Below are 16860 nucleotides of genomic sequence, written 5' to 3'. Positions count from 1 at the left end.
GGGATAGTGCAAGGTGTCCCTGCCCATGGCAGGGGGGCTGGAACAAGATGATCTTTAAGTTTCCTTCCAAACCAAACCATTTTATGATTCTATCAAGGAATTTTTGGGTCCTTCCACCCAACAAAGCCATCCTACCACTTAAAAATGCGGGCCTAACTCATGAGTACTTCTGTGCAAAACAACTCCCGTCCGCAGTAATTTCTGTTTCCAAACCCCCTCAGCTGCTGGCTAGGAAGGATGGTGCTCTGTTCTTGCAGAGCAGCACTTAGAGAGCCCAAGGGCCACCCTTCTGGCAGTGTTTTCCTCTCTTGGGAAGGCTGCCTTCCCTCAAAGGAAGGAGCAGAATGCTTCTGGGAACCTCCGTCCCTGAATAGTCTGCACCATCTGCTGGCATAAGAGCAGGACTGACTCACTAACCATGAATTTCTGGGATGCAGGCGACTCTGGGGCATAAAAAGTCCTGGCTCCAACCTCCAATTATGCATTTCTTCCAGTCTAAAAGGGGAAGGATGGCCGAAGATAATGCCTACCCCTCTAACCAGTGTAATGGCACAAAACCCTTCAGGAAGAGGCTGCAATTACGGAGCCCTGCAATTTTAACAAGTAAACCCACAAGAATTCAGCCATTCTTACTAGAGGGCACAGCTCTAGCCCACAGGGAACGTTTTAGCTTATTTATTTATACAGATTCATTCCTAGCATTCAGAAATACCATTCCATGCCTTAGGTAAGCCTCCTTTGCCGACTGTAACCTCCCTGAATGCCGCCCTGTTGCACTGCAACCGCTGCAAAATTTGAAGCTCAAGTTTTCCTTTTCACGCCCCTGCCCTCCAGCTCCCGCTTTTATAAAGTCTTTTTCCCTTGTTCTCGGTTTCCTGAACAGCTTGGTTCTTATTTCCTATTTTCTGTCTTGCTGCCATCACTCCTCCTCCAAGCTATTCTTGTCAAACTATTAATTTCATCTCATTTGACAGTACAGCACCCCTCCATGACTGTGCTTCGCTCAACAAATTATCAGTTACACCAACCATAAGACTCTTTTTCACTCCACTGACTTTCCAGAAGAGGCGGTTTGTAAAATGCAAAGTAATATTAATGTTTCTGCTCAGGAGTTTCCACTTTGCATTGCTAAAGCTTTCATTTTGACGGAGCTGTACTCTGAAAAGACATGACTAGCACAGGGTGTCTGCTCTAGCCATCTGCACCGCTGGCTCAGAATATCAAATAAGTCCCAGTTTCTTTAATATTAGATGTACTTTTTTCCTCACCTAGACCAAATTCATATCACCACTACTTGCAGAGCAGAAGTGAACCCTGTCAGAGAGCACCGTCAAACCAAACCAGAACAACGGGAAAATGTTTGTATCGATTTAACAAAACCGACTTTGTTAGATGAGTTTAATGCACCATTTCAGGGACACTCTTCACCTACAGGAATAAAGCTGGCTTTGGTCTGTAATAACGTTCTATGAAACTACCACTCTGATTTAAATGGTTTTAACACCAAACCTGTATTTAAACAGATGGATTTTCATTTAAAGATAGAGACAAGACATAAAAGCTTCTCTCTAGCACTCCTTCCACAAAGGGCATTTTAACACCACAAACAAGGGATCACAAAGAGATTAAAACCACCAGAAAACATCTCCAAGGCCAACACCCCCGTCCCTGGGCTGAGAATGGAAGAATAACAAGTACAATTTTTTTTCTCTGCAGATGATTTCGCACAGAGCAAGCTGAGAAGCAGCTGAAAGCAGAGCTGCCGCCCCTCTTGTTGGCGGGGTGGCTTTTGAAGCACTGACTAATCACGGGGCACACCTGATCTGCTTTCCTGGCTTGCAAAACCAGCCGCTAATGCATCTCTGAGCTTATCCTTTCCCCTTTGCTGAGGGACTGGATGAGCTCAGCGCTCACACGGGAGGAGCTCCTCGTTACCTGCTGGCAGCGAGCCCAAAGAGATGTCCCAGGCTGGGGGCACTGACATCACTGCCTCTCCAGCATTTCCAAACACAAAAACAGCTGGGTCTGGTTAGCTACGTGTCCAGTTAGCCCAGTATCCTGGTCCTTCCAGCAACTACAACTGAGGAAAAAGAAGGATGACAAGGGAAAGCCATTGTTCTCTGGCTGCATTGCCCAGGTGACCATTAGTAGCCTTCAGGGGACCTTTCTTCCACTAATTTGGTTTGGGTTTTTTTACCCTCAAATCCATTTATCTTTCATCTTCTGCAATATCTGGTTATAATGAGTTTTACATTTTAATACCCGTTTAAAAATACACTCCCTTGATTTAAATGTGCACGGATGGGTGCTCCCCTTGAGCCTTCTGTGGAAAGTAATAATGGAACTCCTCTGTCCCTCTGCTTTCTCCATATCATTTATCATTCTGAAAGCTTCTACAAGATTCTCTTAATTCATCTTCTTTTTTGAACGAGTCCTTGGCTTTCTAGCCTCTTTCTTTTCAGCCAAAAAAAACTTTAAGCCAGTTAATGATTTCTTGTTAACTATCGCTGGATACAAGAAGTTCCCAGCATCTTAACTGCCTCAAACAACAGAATCCTGCTTCCACAGTCTGTCCATTAAATCTTGGACATAAATCTATAAATCCATTAAACACTACTGCATTAACCATACCTCTGAGACACGAGGAATTCCCTGATGTGAGCTATGGCAGAACTGCTGGGGTAAAAGGCTTGCTCAGACAGGGCAGGGAAGTGTTTGCCTTTCCTCCCTGTGCTTTACCCACCAGGCTGCCCTTAGCAAGGAGATTTGTTTCGGTGGGGGGGAAATAGGGTTGAAAAATCAGTGCAGTTTCAGGGCGAGGGTGGCAGGGGCAGAAAAATGGGAGCAGAGCACTTTAAGAGAGCCCTGGGAAGCTGTAACCTGAAGCCTGCCGAAGGCTGGGCTGGGGGAAGCAGCAAAAAGCAGATGTGGCTGCACCAAAGGCGCAGTGTCCTCGACTCGCACCCGCTGGGAGCCCTGAGAGCAGCGGCCGAGAGGAGCCCCAGGTAAGGGACAGCTCAGGGATAGCTCAGCTGTGCCACTGCCAGCGGCCAGGGGAGCACAGGGCAGGGGCTGAGGCTGGGCAGCTCTCAGAGGACCTGGGAAATGGGAAGAATGGTTCTTCTGCAGGTGGGATTCCCACCAAGAGACCTCACCAAGGATCGGGAGCCACCAGCATCAGCTTTGCCCCCGGGGCTGAGCTGTGCTCGGGAGCTGGGGTGGGTTTTGTGCCTTTCAAGCATCTGCCTCGCAGCTGGGAACACTTTTTGGGGTTTTTTGTCTGTGATGGTGTGACAGTCAAATCCTCTGGAGCTGGTGGCCGCAGGATGCTCCAGGAGTTGGTGCTGTGGAACAAGCAGAGCGAGCAGTCTGAACTCATGGGTCTTGTTTCACAGCACCTCTGAAGCCAGAAGTGTTTATAAATGATGTGAGAGACTCGTAGCACTGTAGGTGGAAAGTAAAATATTTCCTTTGCACCTGCAGGCCTTCACGAATCGACAACTCCCAGACACAAAGTTCCTTCTCGGCTCATTTCTCAAGGTTTTCTTGCTCTACCTTTTGCCTTTAACATCACTCGCTATTGCTCCTTCTCTGCTCCTTCAAGGCAGCCACAGATTTTAATATCATGCCTGAAACCATCCCACCTCCGATCCAACCAAATTCTTTTCTCTGCATTTCTGGCTGTGTGCTAAGAGAAATACAAATAGAATCCAGATGTTCAGGCCAATTCAAACGCAAAAGGCTTTGTCTTTTTTAAAATGGAAATTGCTTTTTGGCAAAGTCTGAGAAATATGAAGCTGGTGACAGTACTGGCAAAAACAATACAATCTGCAAAACCAATCTCTGCTCCCATGCTCCCAGGAGCTCAGTGTAGCTGGAAGCAGAGGCTGTGTTGAGATTATTTTCTTTTTCTACAGAGAAAAGGTTATGCTCCATGGAAAAGCTTCATCTCTAAGCTAGGCTGGGCCAAACCTCTTCCTCTCAGCATGCGGGAGTGCAGCTTGGTACGCTGAGCCCTCCCTAAGGCCTGTTTGTCTTAGACTCGTGCAGGACTTCTGGCATCTCTCTTCCAGCTCATTGGTGGTGCCTGCTCATTGTAAATCTCTGGAATGACAGGAGCAATCCCAGCATCATATCCACTATCACACCACCAGATACACCAGACAGTAAATCCTCTTGATCCACATCTTCTGCACCAGAAAACCTCACCTGTTCTGCCGCTGGGATGGCAGCAGGATGCAGGATGCAAGCGCACGGGGCAAAGAGGGCACCGCTTCTGTGTTACACTGGCTGAACACAGCTGGAAGCTTCAAACCTCCCCTGTGATGCTTTTTTCTCCAAGGGAGAGCTGCCTCCAGAAGCAAAGGCAGGGAAGGGAAACAGCAAACTGCCTCTCACTCTGCCTGACCAGGGTCTCGAGCTGGGGCTGTCGTCGCCACGTGTATTCCTAGCAGCAGGCGTTTTCTTTGTAGCTGAAGTTAATCTGAAACACATGTCCTTCCTCTGATTTCTCTAGTTGCCTGGATGACAGGGGTTAGTTAAATACAACCCTCTTCCTTTAATTTCTGGGAGTCTATCTAAACATTGCTTCGGAGCAGCCTCAGTGGCGTCCGTTCCCGTGGGCAGGACGCTTCAGTAGCTCTGGTTTAGCCACAGCAAAGCCCTGGGTTACTCAGTGCCCTCTGGAGCAGACAGATCTGTCTGGAAGAGCCACTCATCCCACCACTGGAGTGAGGAAAAGTGGATCCCACAGAAAGAACAGCCTTGGGGAGTTTGGTGCTTTTCTCCCACCTCCATTAAAAATGTCGACAGAGCCAAGCTCTGCCTTTCGCTTCTTTAGGTTTCCTTACTGTCTTTTGAGAAAGCTCTTCTGTTTCACTTCATCAGATTGCAAATAAGAAGCAAAGGATGGACGCAGGTACATGTAGACACAAGAAACAGCAAACTACTGCCTGAGGCAGGTAATTTGTACATCAAAGCAGCAACCAGTCAGTGTTGCCTTCTGCCCCATTCAACATTATGGATTTGGTACCTTTTGTAAATGAAGTCTGGATTTTTCTTTTTTGAAGCCTGAGAGTCTGAAGTAATGATTTGGTGCTTTTCTGGACCTTGGCACTCAGTAACTGCCACCATCAGCGTAATTCGGGCCACACACATCTGCTTTTGTGCTCAGGCACACCCACACCGTGTGCCTGCCCGATTTTAAAGTCTCTAGGGCCAGTCTGGCTGAATATTTCCAACTAGAGAAGGAAACCTGGCTCAGATCAGGTGTGTGTTTCACAACTGGAAGGAGAAGCAGCAGCATCTGTCACTGCAGCTCCCGTCACAGGCAGGCACAGTGAATAGTTGTGGTAGAGATGTGTTTACCTGATGGCTCGAACTCTCTCTGTCATATTCTTGCTCTGTAGGTCCAAGCATGCACACTCCACTGGTTCTCCTTCTCCTGGGTCTCTTAACTGTCCCAAGCAGAACCCAGAACTCAGCTACTGAGCAGGTGAGTAGGAGACAATATGCAGAGAGCGAGAGGTGTGGAGCACGTAATTTAATTTTAGAGATTCTTACCGAAGGATTAAGCACTACCCTCCGAAATTACCGGGATTTTATTTAGCAACATAATGAGACTAACTCCTGCTTTACCTGGATAAAACCACAGTAGTTACATCAGGGGATGACCAGGAGGCAGAATTTCAAACTCAATGCTGCCTTTGGCATTTAAGTAACTGTTCCTACGCTCTCTATAAGATTAAGTCAATATTTCTGTAGGTCACAGAAGAATATCTGTAGTTCTTTGCCTATGAAGTGTTTACCACACCTGCAAGTCTAACCAAAGCACTCCCTGGACCCGCCAGAACTCTGCCACAGCTGATGGAGCCAATGCTGGCGAGGAGGAGGAAGATCCGTTCTACAAGAGCCCTGTGAACAAGCTGGCAGCTGCAGTCTCCAACTTTGGCTATGACCTGTACCGCCAGCAGTCCGGCCGGACAGCCACGGCCAACGTGCTGCTGTCTCCCTTCAGCCTGGCTACTGCACTTTCTGGTCTCTCACTTGGTGAGTTCCTTGCCCCATTTCCACACTCACATTCCCTCTGGCTCGGCAGCCCTTCCCTCACCTTCTCCTGGTCGTTGGCAGGGGCTGGAGAACGAACCGAAAATGTGATTTCTCGTGCCCTCTTCTACGATCTGCTCAACAAGGCCGAGGTCCATGACACCTACAAGGACCTCCTGAGCAGTGTGACTGGCCCAGAGAAGAGCATGAAAAGTGCCTCCCGGATCATCTTGGAGAAAAGTAAAAGTTCTTCTTCCCCTCTATGAAATTTTACCTAAAAAGCTGTCAGCAGTTGTTATTTTGGGGTGTGTGTGTGTATAAAAAAACCACACTGAGTAACACAGCTCTGGCTCTGACATTCTGCTGAGACAGGCTGCAGACAAGGCATGGAATGCTCTTGCTGCTCCAGAAGAAGCCTGGAAAGTTTGTGTGTACTTAAATAAACGACCAGACATGCACACAAAGACATTGGTGACAGAACAGTTAACTCACAGAAGACCTCAAAGAAACTTGCTGATAATTTTGCCTTCACTCCAGGCTGTCTGGCAGGTGTTGCTGGCTTCCAGGAACCACAGATCACATTTTCTATTTGTGATAACACTCAGCCATATTCCTTTGTTTAATTCCTTGCAGAGCTATTTGAAATGTCTGCTTCTGGCATGCAATAAACATCTGCTGAGAAGGCTAAGAGCTATCTTTTGGAACCTACTGGTTCCAAGAATCCAATAGGTTGAGTAAGCTGTACTCAGAAAGCAGGCTGGGGAAAGAAGAAAGGCTCATGTAGGAATGGCTGTGTCCAAGCCTTCAGTTCTTATCTCCCTTTTTCAGTTTTCAGGAGAGAGTTATCCCATGCTGCAGCATGGGTGGCTGTAGGATTTGGATCAGTTTCCTTAATGTGCTTTCAGATCTTCCTCTTCAAAGCAGGTTTCGGTAGACAAACAGGCACAGATATTTTATGAGAGTCCTATTGCTGGGCTTTGGATTGCCACCTGCTGCCTTGAGATTGTTTGGATAAGGGAGCTAGCTGCAGGATCCGTGTTTTTATTCCCCAGGACTCAGGGCAAGGCCTGGATTTCACAGCCAGCTCGAGAAGTCCTACAAGATGCGACTGAGGGCACTGAGTGGCAACACCCAGCTGGACCTCCAAGAAATCAACAGCTGGGTCCGACAGCAGACAAAGGGAAGGATTATGAGGTTCATGAAGGACATGCCCACAGATGTCAGCATTCTCCTTGCTGGGGCTGCTTTCTTCAAGGGTAAGGATGTTGTGTGCTCGGGCACAGAAGATGTTCGTTAAGCACGTGTTAGAGGAGATGTGAAGGAATGCTCTCACTTCCAACAAAGCAAACAGGCTGTCAGAGTGAGAGGGTGAGAAGAAAGTGTTTGAGAATGTTTAGTGAAGAAGGAAAAAAAAAAAAAAAAAAAAAAAAAGGGCAGCACACTACCTGAGGGAAAAGTCCTGAGGGAGGAATCATTATTACTCTTGGGAAGCTGAATCTTGACCTGTTTGCAGTAAGAATCAGAGAAGAAAGTTTAAGCTCACAAAACTCCTTTCAGAGACAGGATATTACCATTTAGGGAAGGAACAGTTTAGAGTGTCCTGAGCCTTCTTACCACTGTAGAAGGAAGTTTGATACTAGAGAGCTGCTCCTAAACACGCTGTAAGCCAGAGTCCTGGAGAATTATTGCTGAGAGACAAGGAGCAAAATAAAGGGTGGGGAGAGAAGCACTTTATATCCATTGCCACAACTGTTACCCTTTCAAATAGTTTTGTAATTACATAAGTAGACATCAACTTCCCAATGGCTACTCCACCCATACACTGGCTTGATTATTTATTTGCCATTTAGCCAATTCTCAGATGAAAAGGAGGGGCCAAGGATGGCAGTAAATCAGTAGCTCCAATCAGTCTATTTCTATCCCTGTTATGTCTCAACACCTTAAAGCATAAGATTTTTCAGGCATCAGCCTGGTTTCATAGGCCATTATTCCAGAAAATGCTCCATTTTCTCTCTGACAAAACAGGGACGTGGAAAACCAAGTTTGACACCAAGAAGACTGCCCTGAAGGATTTCCACCTGGTTGAGGACAGGACTGTGAAGGTGTCCATGATGTCAGACCCCAAAGCCATCCTGAGATATGGTTTTGACTCGGAACTCAACTGCAAGGTCAGACAGCCAATATTGCCTAAGATCTCCTAAATCTGCTGAGGAGCAGGTTCAGCTACACCTACCTGTTAACCCATTCCAGCCTTGCTCCTCCCATCAGCTACTTTTGCAATCCCTATTTTGAAAGGCAGTGTGTTGATTCTTAGGACATCCTGCTTCTAGCCAGGCTACGTCACAAGCAATCCAAAATTTAATTTATGCCCAGGTCCTACCAGCCTGTATTGCTTGACTTAAAATTGGGCAAGAAGGGCAGGGCACACCTCTCACAACTTTTCCATCTCTACTTTCAACCTGTCTTGCCCTGGAGCATGAGCTCCAAGGTGTTCCAGTGAGAATTCCCCAAAGCAGTGCTGCAGGATTCAGCAGGTGAGAGAGCACTTCCACAGCAGGAAGAGTGCAGCAAGGATGGATGAAAGCCTGGGGAAAAAGCCAGAAGTGTCAGGAAGCATCATGCCAGATAAAAGCAATCAGGGAAAAAGATCAAATGTTCACTGAAAAGGTTGATATTCCAGCCTGAGAATCAGGCCTCTGCCTGGTACAGGATGGGTGAAACTGTTTATTATTGATGGGACCCGTTCTTATCTCTCTCTTATTTCTGGCCTTGCAGATTGCCCAGCTGCCCCTCACAGAGGGGATCAGTGCCATGTTCTTCCTGCCCACGAAGGTGACCCAGAACATGACTCTGATTGAGGAAAGCCTCACTTCTGAGTTTGTCCATGATGTGGACAAGGAGCTGAAGACAGTCCACGCTGTGCTGAGCCTGCCCAAACTAAAGCTGAACCACGAGGAGGCACTTGGCAGCACACTAAAGGAGACAAGTATGTGCATCACCCCCGCTTGCAGGCTGCCAGGGCTCAAAGCACAGTGGTCAAGTTGCTTCTTGCTCTCAGAAGATGAAGCTGGTGGGTTGTTTGGTATGGTTGTGGAGATTTCACCAGCAACCAAATCACCTTCATCCAGGACTTCTCAGCTTTTTATCACAAACCTCCACCAAGCTCATAGAGTTCCCCCAAAAAGCTCTGCCCAAGCAGCTCCCTGCCCTCGTGGATCACACGTTAGCAGGGCTGCTTCCCCTTCTGCAATCCATTCCTCCAGCTAATGGAACTTTCTCTCTCTTCTCCAGGGCTCCAATCGCTTTTCACATCACCCGATTTCTCCAAGATTTCTGCCAAACCTCTGAGATTATCACATGTGCAACACAAGGCAATGCTGGAGCTTAGTGAGGATGGGGAAGGATCCACACCAAACCCTGGGGCCAATGCTGCTCGTTTGACCTTCCCCATAGAGTACCACGTGGACAGACCTTTCCTTCTGGTACTGAGGGATGATACCACTGGAACCCTCCTCTTCATTGGCAAGATCCTGGATCCCAGGGGGGTTTAGATCCCTTCCCAGTAATCTGCCATGGTAGGCCCCAAATGGAAAGGGTGCTGTTGGGAGGGATACTGGCTCCCTGCTCCGCTGCACAAAGACACAACTCGCAAATCTTACGCCTTCATGCTGCAATAAAAGAGCTTTTGCTATTAATCTCAGCGAGCCCAAGTATTCTCCCTTGAAAGGTTGCCTGCCCACACTCCCCATTTCCCCACAGGAGGAATGCAGTTCTGTGTCCTGAAAGCAAACATTATCTGGTGTATGCTGCATTGTTCCCCATCCCGTTTTCCAGCCTTGCACCAGTTGTCGATTCTGAATCCCTCATCACTGACAGACCTGTGCTGGAGCCCTCCAGGTTCTGCAGTGCCCCCTTTTTATAGACTCTTAAGTTTGCACTTCCCAGGCCGTTGCCTCAGCCCTTCCAACCGTTTCCATTTGACACTGGCAAGAAGGAAAGTGCCTCACAGTGTTAAAAATAGCAAGGCAACATGCTCTGGATGACTGTATGTTCATAATGCTCAGGGCACCGCACAGGGGAGAGTCACATCTCACACAACAGCAACTCAAACATTTGCTTCCAACCCACACGCAGAACTTATACAACAGCCTCCGTTCCCACCATACCACACACACACACCCCTCTCACGTTAGAATTGGTCATTTTATTTACAACAGGCTCACTAAAGAGCATTTCAAGATTTCATTCAAGTTGCTGTTACACATGATTTTCCAGCTTGTACTACATGACTACCTTACCACATGACACTTAGCTTTGATGAAAGATCACATTGCAGCTTCCTTTGACAGGGAAATTAAGTCCTCTGAAGGATGTTTCTGGGAAGCTCTGACAGGCAGGCCTTCATCTCCTGTAGTTCCTGGATCTGAGCACTCTGAGGACCAAAGTGCACTGACAAAATCCCCTCTGCTCTTTGAATCGTGCTCAGAGCTTCAGAAACTGCAAATCTGAAATCGGGAGATAATAGGAACAGAGCATGCAAAATACTTCATTCAGCTTCTTGACTTACACAACCTTTAAGCCCTCTCTAACAAAAACCTAAACCTGTTCATGGCCACAGATCCCACCCTCCCCTGCCTTCCAGCAGCAGGCAAATTGTGTCTGCTTCTTCTGCAAAGGGAGGATGAGGGGGATGGAAAGGTGGGGAGATGGACAAAACCTGAAAACGTTGTCTTTGAGTATATAGGAATCCACTACTTCATCACTGCAGCTCCTGCTAAAATTGATTTAGTTAAAGGGAGTTGCTGTGAGGAGATTTTCAGAAGCAGTCCGGGGATTTCCTGGCCAATAAAGCAAGAGGATTTCATTCCCCCCTTTGAGAAGATGTCAGTAAAATTACACAACTGAGGCATAAACCCCAAGGGTGATGAGTTGACAGAATCAAACAATTGGACAGGGAATAAATTGAGCTGGGGAGAAGAAAAAGAGACAGGCACAAAGGACAGAAACAGATTCCTAAGAGAGCACCTGTGCTAGACTGCCCTGTGTCCTGTGAGACACCCTCAAGGTGCCTTGATGCTGTGTCAGACACACAGGAGTGGTGCAGGGCAGGGACAGGGGATGAAACCAAACTCACCCATTGAAGAGGATTTGTGCCAGCTTGAAAAGTTCGTGGCCTGTTTCTACACTTAACGGCCCATGGTGCATTTCCACAATCTCAATACTCTTCTTCAGGTGTCTGGCTGCTTCCTGCCACTTCCCTGATGGAAAAGCAAAACAAAACAATGAGAAATCAATGAAGACTTCCTAGAGCTACTGTCACCCCAAGAATCTGACAGAATTAATCCAAATGGGGTGAACTCTGTCCACAGAACCAGGATAGGGAAACCAAAAGAACATGAGAGCACAGTATTGTTCACTGGCTGCTGGAAACACAGGTTTGGACTTTCTGAGAGCCCTGCTGACAAAACTAGCGAATAAAAAAGAGAGGGCCAATCCAAGATAAAGCTAGTCATGGTAAATTCAGAGTTCAGGAAACATGGAACAATGAGAGGACAATGCCATACCAAGAGTAGCATAGACCTGTGCCAGATGATCCTCCAGCTCTCCCATCAGCAAATGCTCTGGAGACAAGAAGGTTCCAGCATCCATCTGACACTTCAGGAGCATTTTGATGGCCTGATCTATGGGGGGAAAAAAAAAAAAAAGAGAGAAAGGTTATAAAATTCACCCTGTGGCCAGTCTCTAGTTTTCCATGACTGATTTTACTTCCACGATTGATTTTATTTCCATGAATCTCATCTTAGCGTGTTGCACAGCTGACTGGGGTTTAGTTAGGATCCAACATCTGCACCTCTGCTTATTCTACCCCAGTGCTGGCCCAACTCCCTCCAGGAAAACAAGGCCTGGGAATGCCCAACTCCAGTGTTACCCAGATTCCTTCTGATTTAATTACTTCACTATGGAACAATATGTGACTTAGATTAACACCCAGATCAGGGGGTGCAAACAATTTAAAGCTGAAGCCCCCAGGGGCACCAGGCCACATGTCACAGCAGCCCAATGGCATGAGCAACAGTGCCATCTCATGGTTCCTGTCCCGACCTGGGCTCCTCAGCTCCTGACCTCAGGGCACAAAGCTGAGCCTTACCAGCCTTCCCGACTCCCAGCAGGTCTAAAGCTTTCTTGGTTCGTTGCTGAAGGTCCTGCAAACGGCCAGACAGGTGATCTCTGCTGGCTGAGGTTGCACAAGCTCCATTTGAACAGCAAAGCGTATCTTCTTCCCCCTGAGGAAATCACCCTTGTGATCACTCCTGCTCATGTTCAGCTCAAAGCTTACTCTACATCTGCATTAGCTCTGAGTTACATTGTTTCTCAGCTGTATTCATTAAACAAAGTGATTTTGTTGTAAACTGTTACCAGCTTATTTGATTTTCTAAGAAACGGTGAGATACTGTCTTGACTCAGCAGGGGCTTTTTGGCTTCTGAGCAGGGATCAAAGTGAGGCCTTCACCTCTTGGCTTTCCCAGATCCAAACCTTGCACACCCCGGTAAGCTGCACAATCACAACCACGGAGAATTACCTGCATTTGGGCCTGGCATTTGGGACAGCAGAATGAATTTCTGATGGACACCACACTCTTGACACCAGGCTCTAACTCCTCGAGGCACGCCCGGCAGCGACACTCGAAGAAATACTGACGGAGAAGCTGCTGTCTCTCAGCAACCCTCATCCTGCACCAGTGAGGCCCTGCAAAGGATGGCAAGGGTAGAGATCTCCCAGCAGCTACAGTCATTAATAACAGAATAAATTGATTTTTGTTACAATTGGGACTAGGTATATTTTGGGGAGGACACAACTGGAGAGTGAAAATCTAACAGTGGGCTTGGGAGATGAAATGTTGGTCAAGGCTGCTGAAAAAAAGAGTCTGGCAACATTAGATGAGAATTATATGAGAGTTATGATATAAATAGCCATCAGCATGATAAGGAGAGGGGAATGATGTCTGTGTCTTGAGACAAACACAGAATTAGAGCTTACCATAGCAATGCAAAACCTCTTGGCCACTTGAGATTGGCTGGGACGCCCTGACAGTGGCAGCTGTCCCACTGAACGACACGCTGGTGTTGGGGCAGCATGAGTGATTCAGGAGGCTGAGGACAGGGAAGAAAGCTGTTGCCAGCCTCACAGGCTTCTTATCTACAACAGCCCCATCTCCAGGCCCTGAAGAGAGAGGAAAACCAAGCAGGTTGAGATGGAATGCTCACAAACCCACACAATTTCTGCAGCGAGCGCCGTGACCAATCACAGGCAGCAGCAGAAAGGTTCCTGGTATATTGCTGCAATAAATAATAGCTAAACACGCTCTGCATGTGCACCAAGGGACAGGCCAGCATGGGACAGGCCATTAAATTTTAAACAAGTCATTTCCATCTGCAATGGGAATTTTCTTCAGCTGATAATTCAATCTCTTCACACAGGAGAGTGTGAAGGAAGACAGGCAAGGAGAGCACAGTACTGGGCTCCTCAGGACAGGAAAGAGGAGCTACTGAAAAGAGTGCAGTGGAGGCCACAGAGATGATGAGGGGTCTGGAGCATTTCTCCGATGAGGAGACTGAGGGAGCTGGGCTTGGTTAGTCTGGAGAAGGGATCTCATCAATACATATTCAAATATGAGTGTCAGAGAATGGGGATGGACTCTTTTCTGTGGTGTCAGGATGAGGGGTAACAGCCACAAATTAAACAAGAAGTTCCACCTCAACATGAGGAAAAACTTCTCTCCATGGAGGGTGGCAGAGCACTGGAACAGGCAGCCCAGGGAGGTCTGGAGACATTCCAAACCCACTTGGACATGTTCCTGTGTCACCTGCTCCACATTGCCCTGCCTGGGCAGGGGATCTGGACTGAATCACCTTCAGAGGTCCCCTCCAACCCCAACAAAATTTAGGCCTCTGACAACACAGCAGGGTCTAAATTTTTTTTTTTTGCCTTACCCAGCTCCTGCATTACAGTGATTGCTTGTGCATTACACTGCAGCTGCAACACATGCCTCAGCATTGCTTCTGCCACAGTCTTCAGCTCTGGGGACAACTCAGCTGAGGGTTTTTCACACGTCTTTGGTATGGACCGCTGCTGAGGTGATTCCTGATTCAACACAGCAGCCTCCAGGCCAGCTGTTTGCAGCTGTTTGCATACAGCTACCACACTGAGCGTGCAGAGGAACTTGTGCTCAGGGCTGTGCTGCTCGGCGTGGGGCAAAAGGTGGAACAGAGCTTGGTAAGAACTCTGGTACCGACCATTGCTGCCACAACCAGGGATACCTCTGCCACCAGCTCCTGCATCACTGAGGGCTTTGCATCCTGCCTTGGGGTTCTGAAGGTCCTTGTCCCCACGGTGGGACCACGCCACCAGCCTGCTAACCTCTGCAAATCCCGCCAGCAGCACAGTCCTCAAGGCCACGTGGCAGAAGATGCCCAGCGTGAGGAGCAGCGCTCCCAGGGAACACTCAGTCCCGTGGTACTGCTGCCATGCCACGTCTGCACAGTCCTGGCTGCAGTACTTGGCATAACTGCAGCCCTGACAAGGCACCGAGGCCAGCAGCTGCCTCAGACAGCGGTGGCAGTAAAGATCTGCATTGGTGGCTCGAGTGTCCCACGCTGTGTCACCATCCTGCAGAGGAACGCTCTCCCCGGGGCACAGCACGCTCACAAAGGCCTCCTCTTTCACCAGGCTCTGTCCTGGCACGATGTCCTGGGAGGCCACCAAGTGACGTCCTCTCTCCGCATCAAAACTCAGCCTCAGAGATGAAGATGCGCCCGAAATTCTGCTGTTCTCTTCCCAGATCTCTGGCTCCCCTTGAACGCTACCACCTGCCTCTCCTGCAGGCTGTGGACACCTCTCTTTCTCAGCCTTCAGCTGACTTAACTTTTTTAGCCGTGTCAGGTGAGTAGTCATGACCCCATCCAGAGCAGTTTTCCTCTCCAGCACTCCGAGGACATCCTGTGCCTCCTGTAACCTCCCCAGGCACAGCAGACACTCAGCTTTCCGCAGCAGGAGCTTGGGCAGCAGCCTGTCTGGATAGCCACGGCTTTCAGCCCTGGCAATATCTTCCAAACAAACCTAGGAACAAAGATAAGGCCTTTTAATTGGGCTTGAAAACCAGCTCGTGCTCTTTCATTCCACCTAAGACAGCCTCATGGAAGAATTCTGTGTGTTAATCAGCAAATTCCACGTGCATAACCAACCTGCTGCCCAAATAAAAGCATCCTGACATGGAAACGAAGCAGGAGCCCCTCAGAAAGTTATGGATGCTTTAAGCACAGCCTGGGGAGCACATCTGATCTGCTGTCTCTTGTTCTAACAATCAAACACCTCGGGGCACCCAGGACCTTGTGGGGTGGGTCCCGCTTACCTCAAAGTGCCTCAGGTGGAGGAGGGCGGCCGAGCGGTTGGCAAAGCACACGGACACCTCGGGGCTCCCAGGGAGCTCGTGGGATGCTGCCTGCAGAGACCAGAGAACGGCTGCTGCCTCGGGGGATCCCTCACAGAACCCTCTTTGGGGATCCCCTCCCGGGAGCTGCTCCTCACCCCTCACAGGAGCCCTTCAACCATGAGGGGCTGCAGGACCCTCCCCGGGGGATCCCCTCAGTGGAGCCAGGGAGGTGTTGTGGGACCCTTTTCTGGGATCCTCACTTACCTTGGAGTAGAGCCTCAGGGCAGCCTGGTACTGGCCCCGCTTGAATTCCCGGTTTCCCTGCTCCCGGTACCAGCTCGCGGCCTGCGGCTCCTTGTCCGTGCGTGCCCGGCGGCACAAGCTCACCAGGGCTGCCTCCTCCTCCTCCTCGCTCCTGTGGGACACGGGGTCAGCACCGAGGAACCCGTTTGGAATCGCCTGGTCCAGCCTCCCTGCTCAAGCAGCAGGATCCTGGTGGCACAGGACCGTGTCCAGAGGGTTCTGGAGCATCTCCAGCGAGGGAGACTCCACACTCTCAATCTGTGCCAGTGAGTGGTCACTGCACAGGGAAGAAGTTCTTCCTCATATTCACAGAATCACAGGATCAATTAGGTTGGAAAAGACCTCTGAGGTCACCGAGCCCAGCCTGTGACGGATCCCCAGTTTGTCAGCCAGACCATGGCATTGAATGCCACGTCCAATATTTCCTTAAACACCTCCAGGAACAGCACTTCACCACCTCCCCGGGCAGCCCATTCCAGCGCCTAACCGCCCTTCCTGCGAAGAAATTCCTACTAGCGTCCAACCTAAACCTTCCTAAAATGAAGTTCAAGCCTATGTCTTCTCGTCCTATCGCCAGCAGCCCGGGACACGAGGCCCACCTCCTGTCAGGTGGAAAGGTGGAATTTTATCCCGATGGAATTTCCTCGGCATCACTTTCTGCCCGTTGCCCCGTGTCCTATTGCTCCTAATCAATCCTTTAACACCCCGCTTTATTTACACGCATTCAAAGAGACGCTCCAGTCCCTCACTCCCCCCTTCGGTGCCCTGCGCCGGACCCGCCGCGCCCGCGGCTCACCGGAGCAGGTCGCAACCCAGCCGCACCGCGTCGCGAAGCGAAGCCGCCGCCAGCCGCTCCCGCAGCGCGGGGTCCAGCGCGGCCCAGAGGCGGGCGGTGCGGGCCTGCCACTCCGCTACCGGCAGCGCCATCACCGCCACTCCGCTACCGGCAGCGCCATCACCGCCACCGGGCCGCCGGCAGCGCCACAGCCACCGCCATGGCGGCGCCCAGCAGCATCCCTGCACGGAGTACGGGGACACTTCCGCCGTACGGAGCCGGGCAGCCAATAGGAACGCGGTGCGC

The 16860-nt window shown here is 49.4% G+C and overlaps 2 protein-coding genes and 1 long non-coding RNA gene across 3 annotated transcripts; 1 reads left to right on the top strand and 2 right to left on the bottom strand.

Moving 5' to 3' along the window:
• Positions 1 to 2891: 2891 nt before the first annotated feature.
• On the top strand, positions 2892 to 9745 carry SERPINF1 (serpin family F member 1). The gene is made up of 8 exons (XM_040082631.1): positions 2892 to 3005; positions 5409 to 5494; positions 5850 to 6048; positions 6130 to 6285; positions 7098 to 7301; positions 8071 to 8213; positions 8821 to 9031; positions 9337 to 9745. The coding sequence occupies exons 2-8, from the start codon at positions 5417 to 5419 to the stop codon at positions 9594 to 9596; spliced, it is 1251 nt and encodes a 416-aa protein (XP_039938565.1). The 5' UTR covers positions 2892 to 3005; positions 5409 to 5416; the 3' UTR covers positions 9597 to 9745.
• LOC120761412 (uncharacterized) lies at positions 7263 to 7932 on the bottom strand. Its single transcript, XR_005703635.2, has 3 exons — positions 7660 to 7932; positions 7491 to 7548; positions 7263 to 7397 (listed from the first exon to the last, which is right to left on the bottom strand). It is a non-coding gene; the product is annotated as an uncharacterized LOC120761412 (long non-coding RNA).
• Positions 9746 to 10229: 484 nt separating the features above from the next.
• Positions 10230 to 16706, bottom strand: SMYD4 (SET and MYND domain containing 4). Its single transcript, XM_040082630.2, has 10 exons — positions 16576 to 16706; positions 15741 to 15891; positions 15456 to 15545; positions 14038 to 15163; positions 13085 to 13267; positions 12627 to 12793; positions 12194 to 12329; positions 11610 to 11726; positions 11180 to 11303; positions 10230 to 10550 (listed from the first exon to the last, which is right to left on the bottom strand). The coding sequence occupies exons 1-10, from the start codon at positions 16704 to 16706 to the stop codon at positions 10400 to 10402; spliced, it is 2376 nt and encodes a 791-aa protein (XP_039938564.1). The 3' UTR covers positions 10230 to 10399.
• Between the last annotated feature and the right edge of the window lie 154 nt (positions 16707 to 16860).

Source organism: Hirundo rustica, chromosome 19 (genome assembly GCF_015227805.2).
Source record: "Hirundo rustica isolate bHirRus1 chromosome 19, bHirRus1.pri.v3, whole genome shotgun sequence".
NCBI lineage: Eukaryota > Metazoa > Chordata > Aves > Passeriformes > Hirundinidae > Hirundo > Hirundo rustica.
This window is presented reverse-complemented; position numbering and strand designations above follow the sequence as displayed.

What these genes read in the sequence shown, in the direction of transcription:
- SERPINF1 (XM_040082631.1), top strand. Translation starts at nt 5,417, where the DNA reads ATGCACACTCCACTGGTTCTCCTTCTCCTGGGTCTCTTAACTGTCCCA. An exon ending in CCGGATCATCTTGGAGAAAA is followed by an intron (nt 6,286 to 7,097) that starts GTAAAAGTTCTT and finishes TTTATTCCCCAG; the next exon opens with GACTCAGGGCAAGGCCTGGA. An exon ending in TGGGGCTGCTTTCTTCAAGG is followed by an intron (nt 7,302 to 8,070) that starts GTAAGGATGTTG and finishes CTGACAAAACAG; the next exon opens with GGACGTGGAAAACCAAGTTT.
- SMYD4 (XM_040082630.2), bottom strand. Translation starts at nt 16,706, where the DNA reads ATGGCGCTGCCGGTAGCGGAGTGGCAGGCCCGCACCGCCCGCCTCTGG. An exon ending in ACAGGTCTATGCTACTCTTG is followed by an intron (nt 11,304 to 11,609) that starts GTATGGCATTGT and finishes CTTTTCCATCAG; the next exon opens with GGAAGTGGCAGGAAGCAGCC. An exon ending in GCACAAATCCTCTTCAATGG is followed by an intron (nt 10,551 to 11,179) that starts GTGAGTTTGGTT and finishes TCCCGATTTCAG; the next exon opens with ATTTGCAGTTTCTGAAGCTC.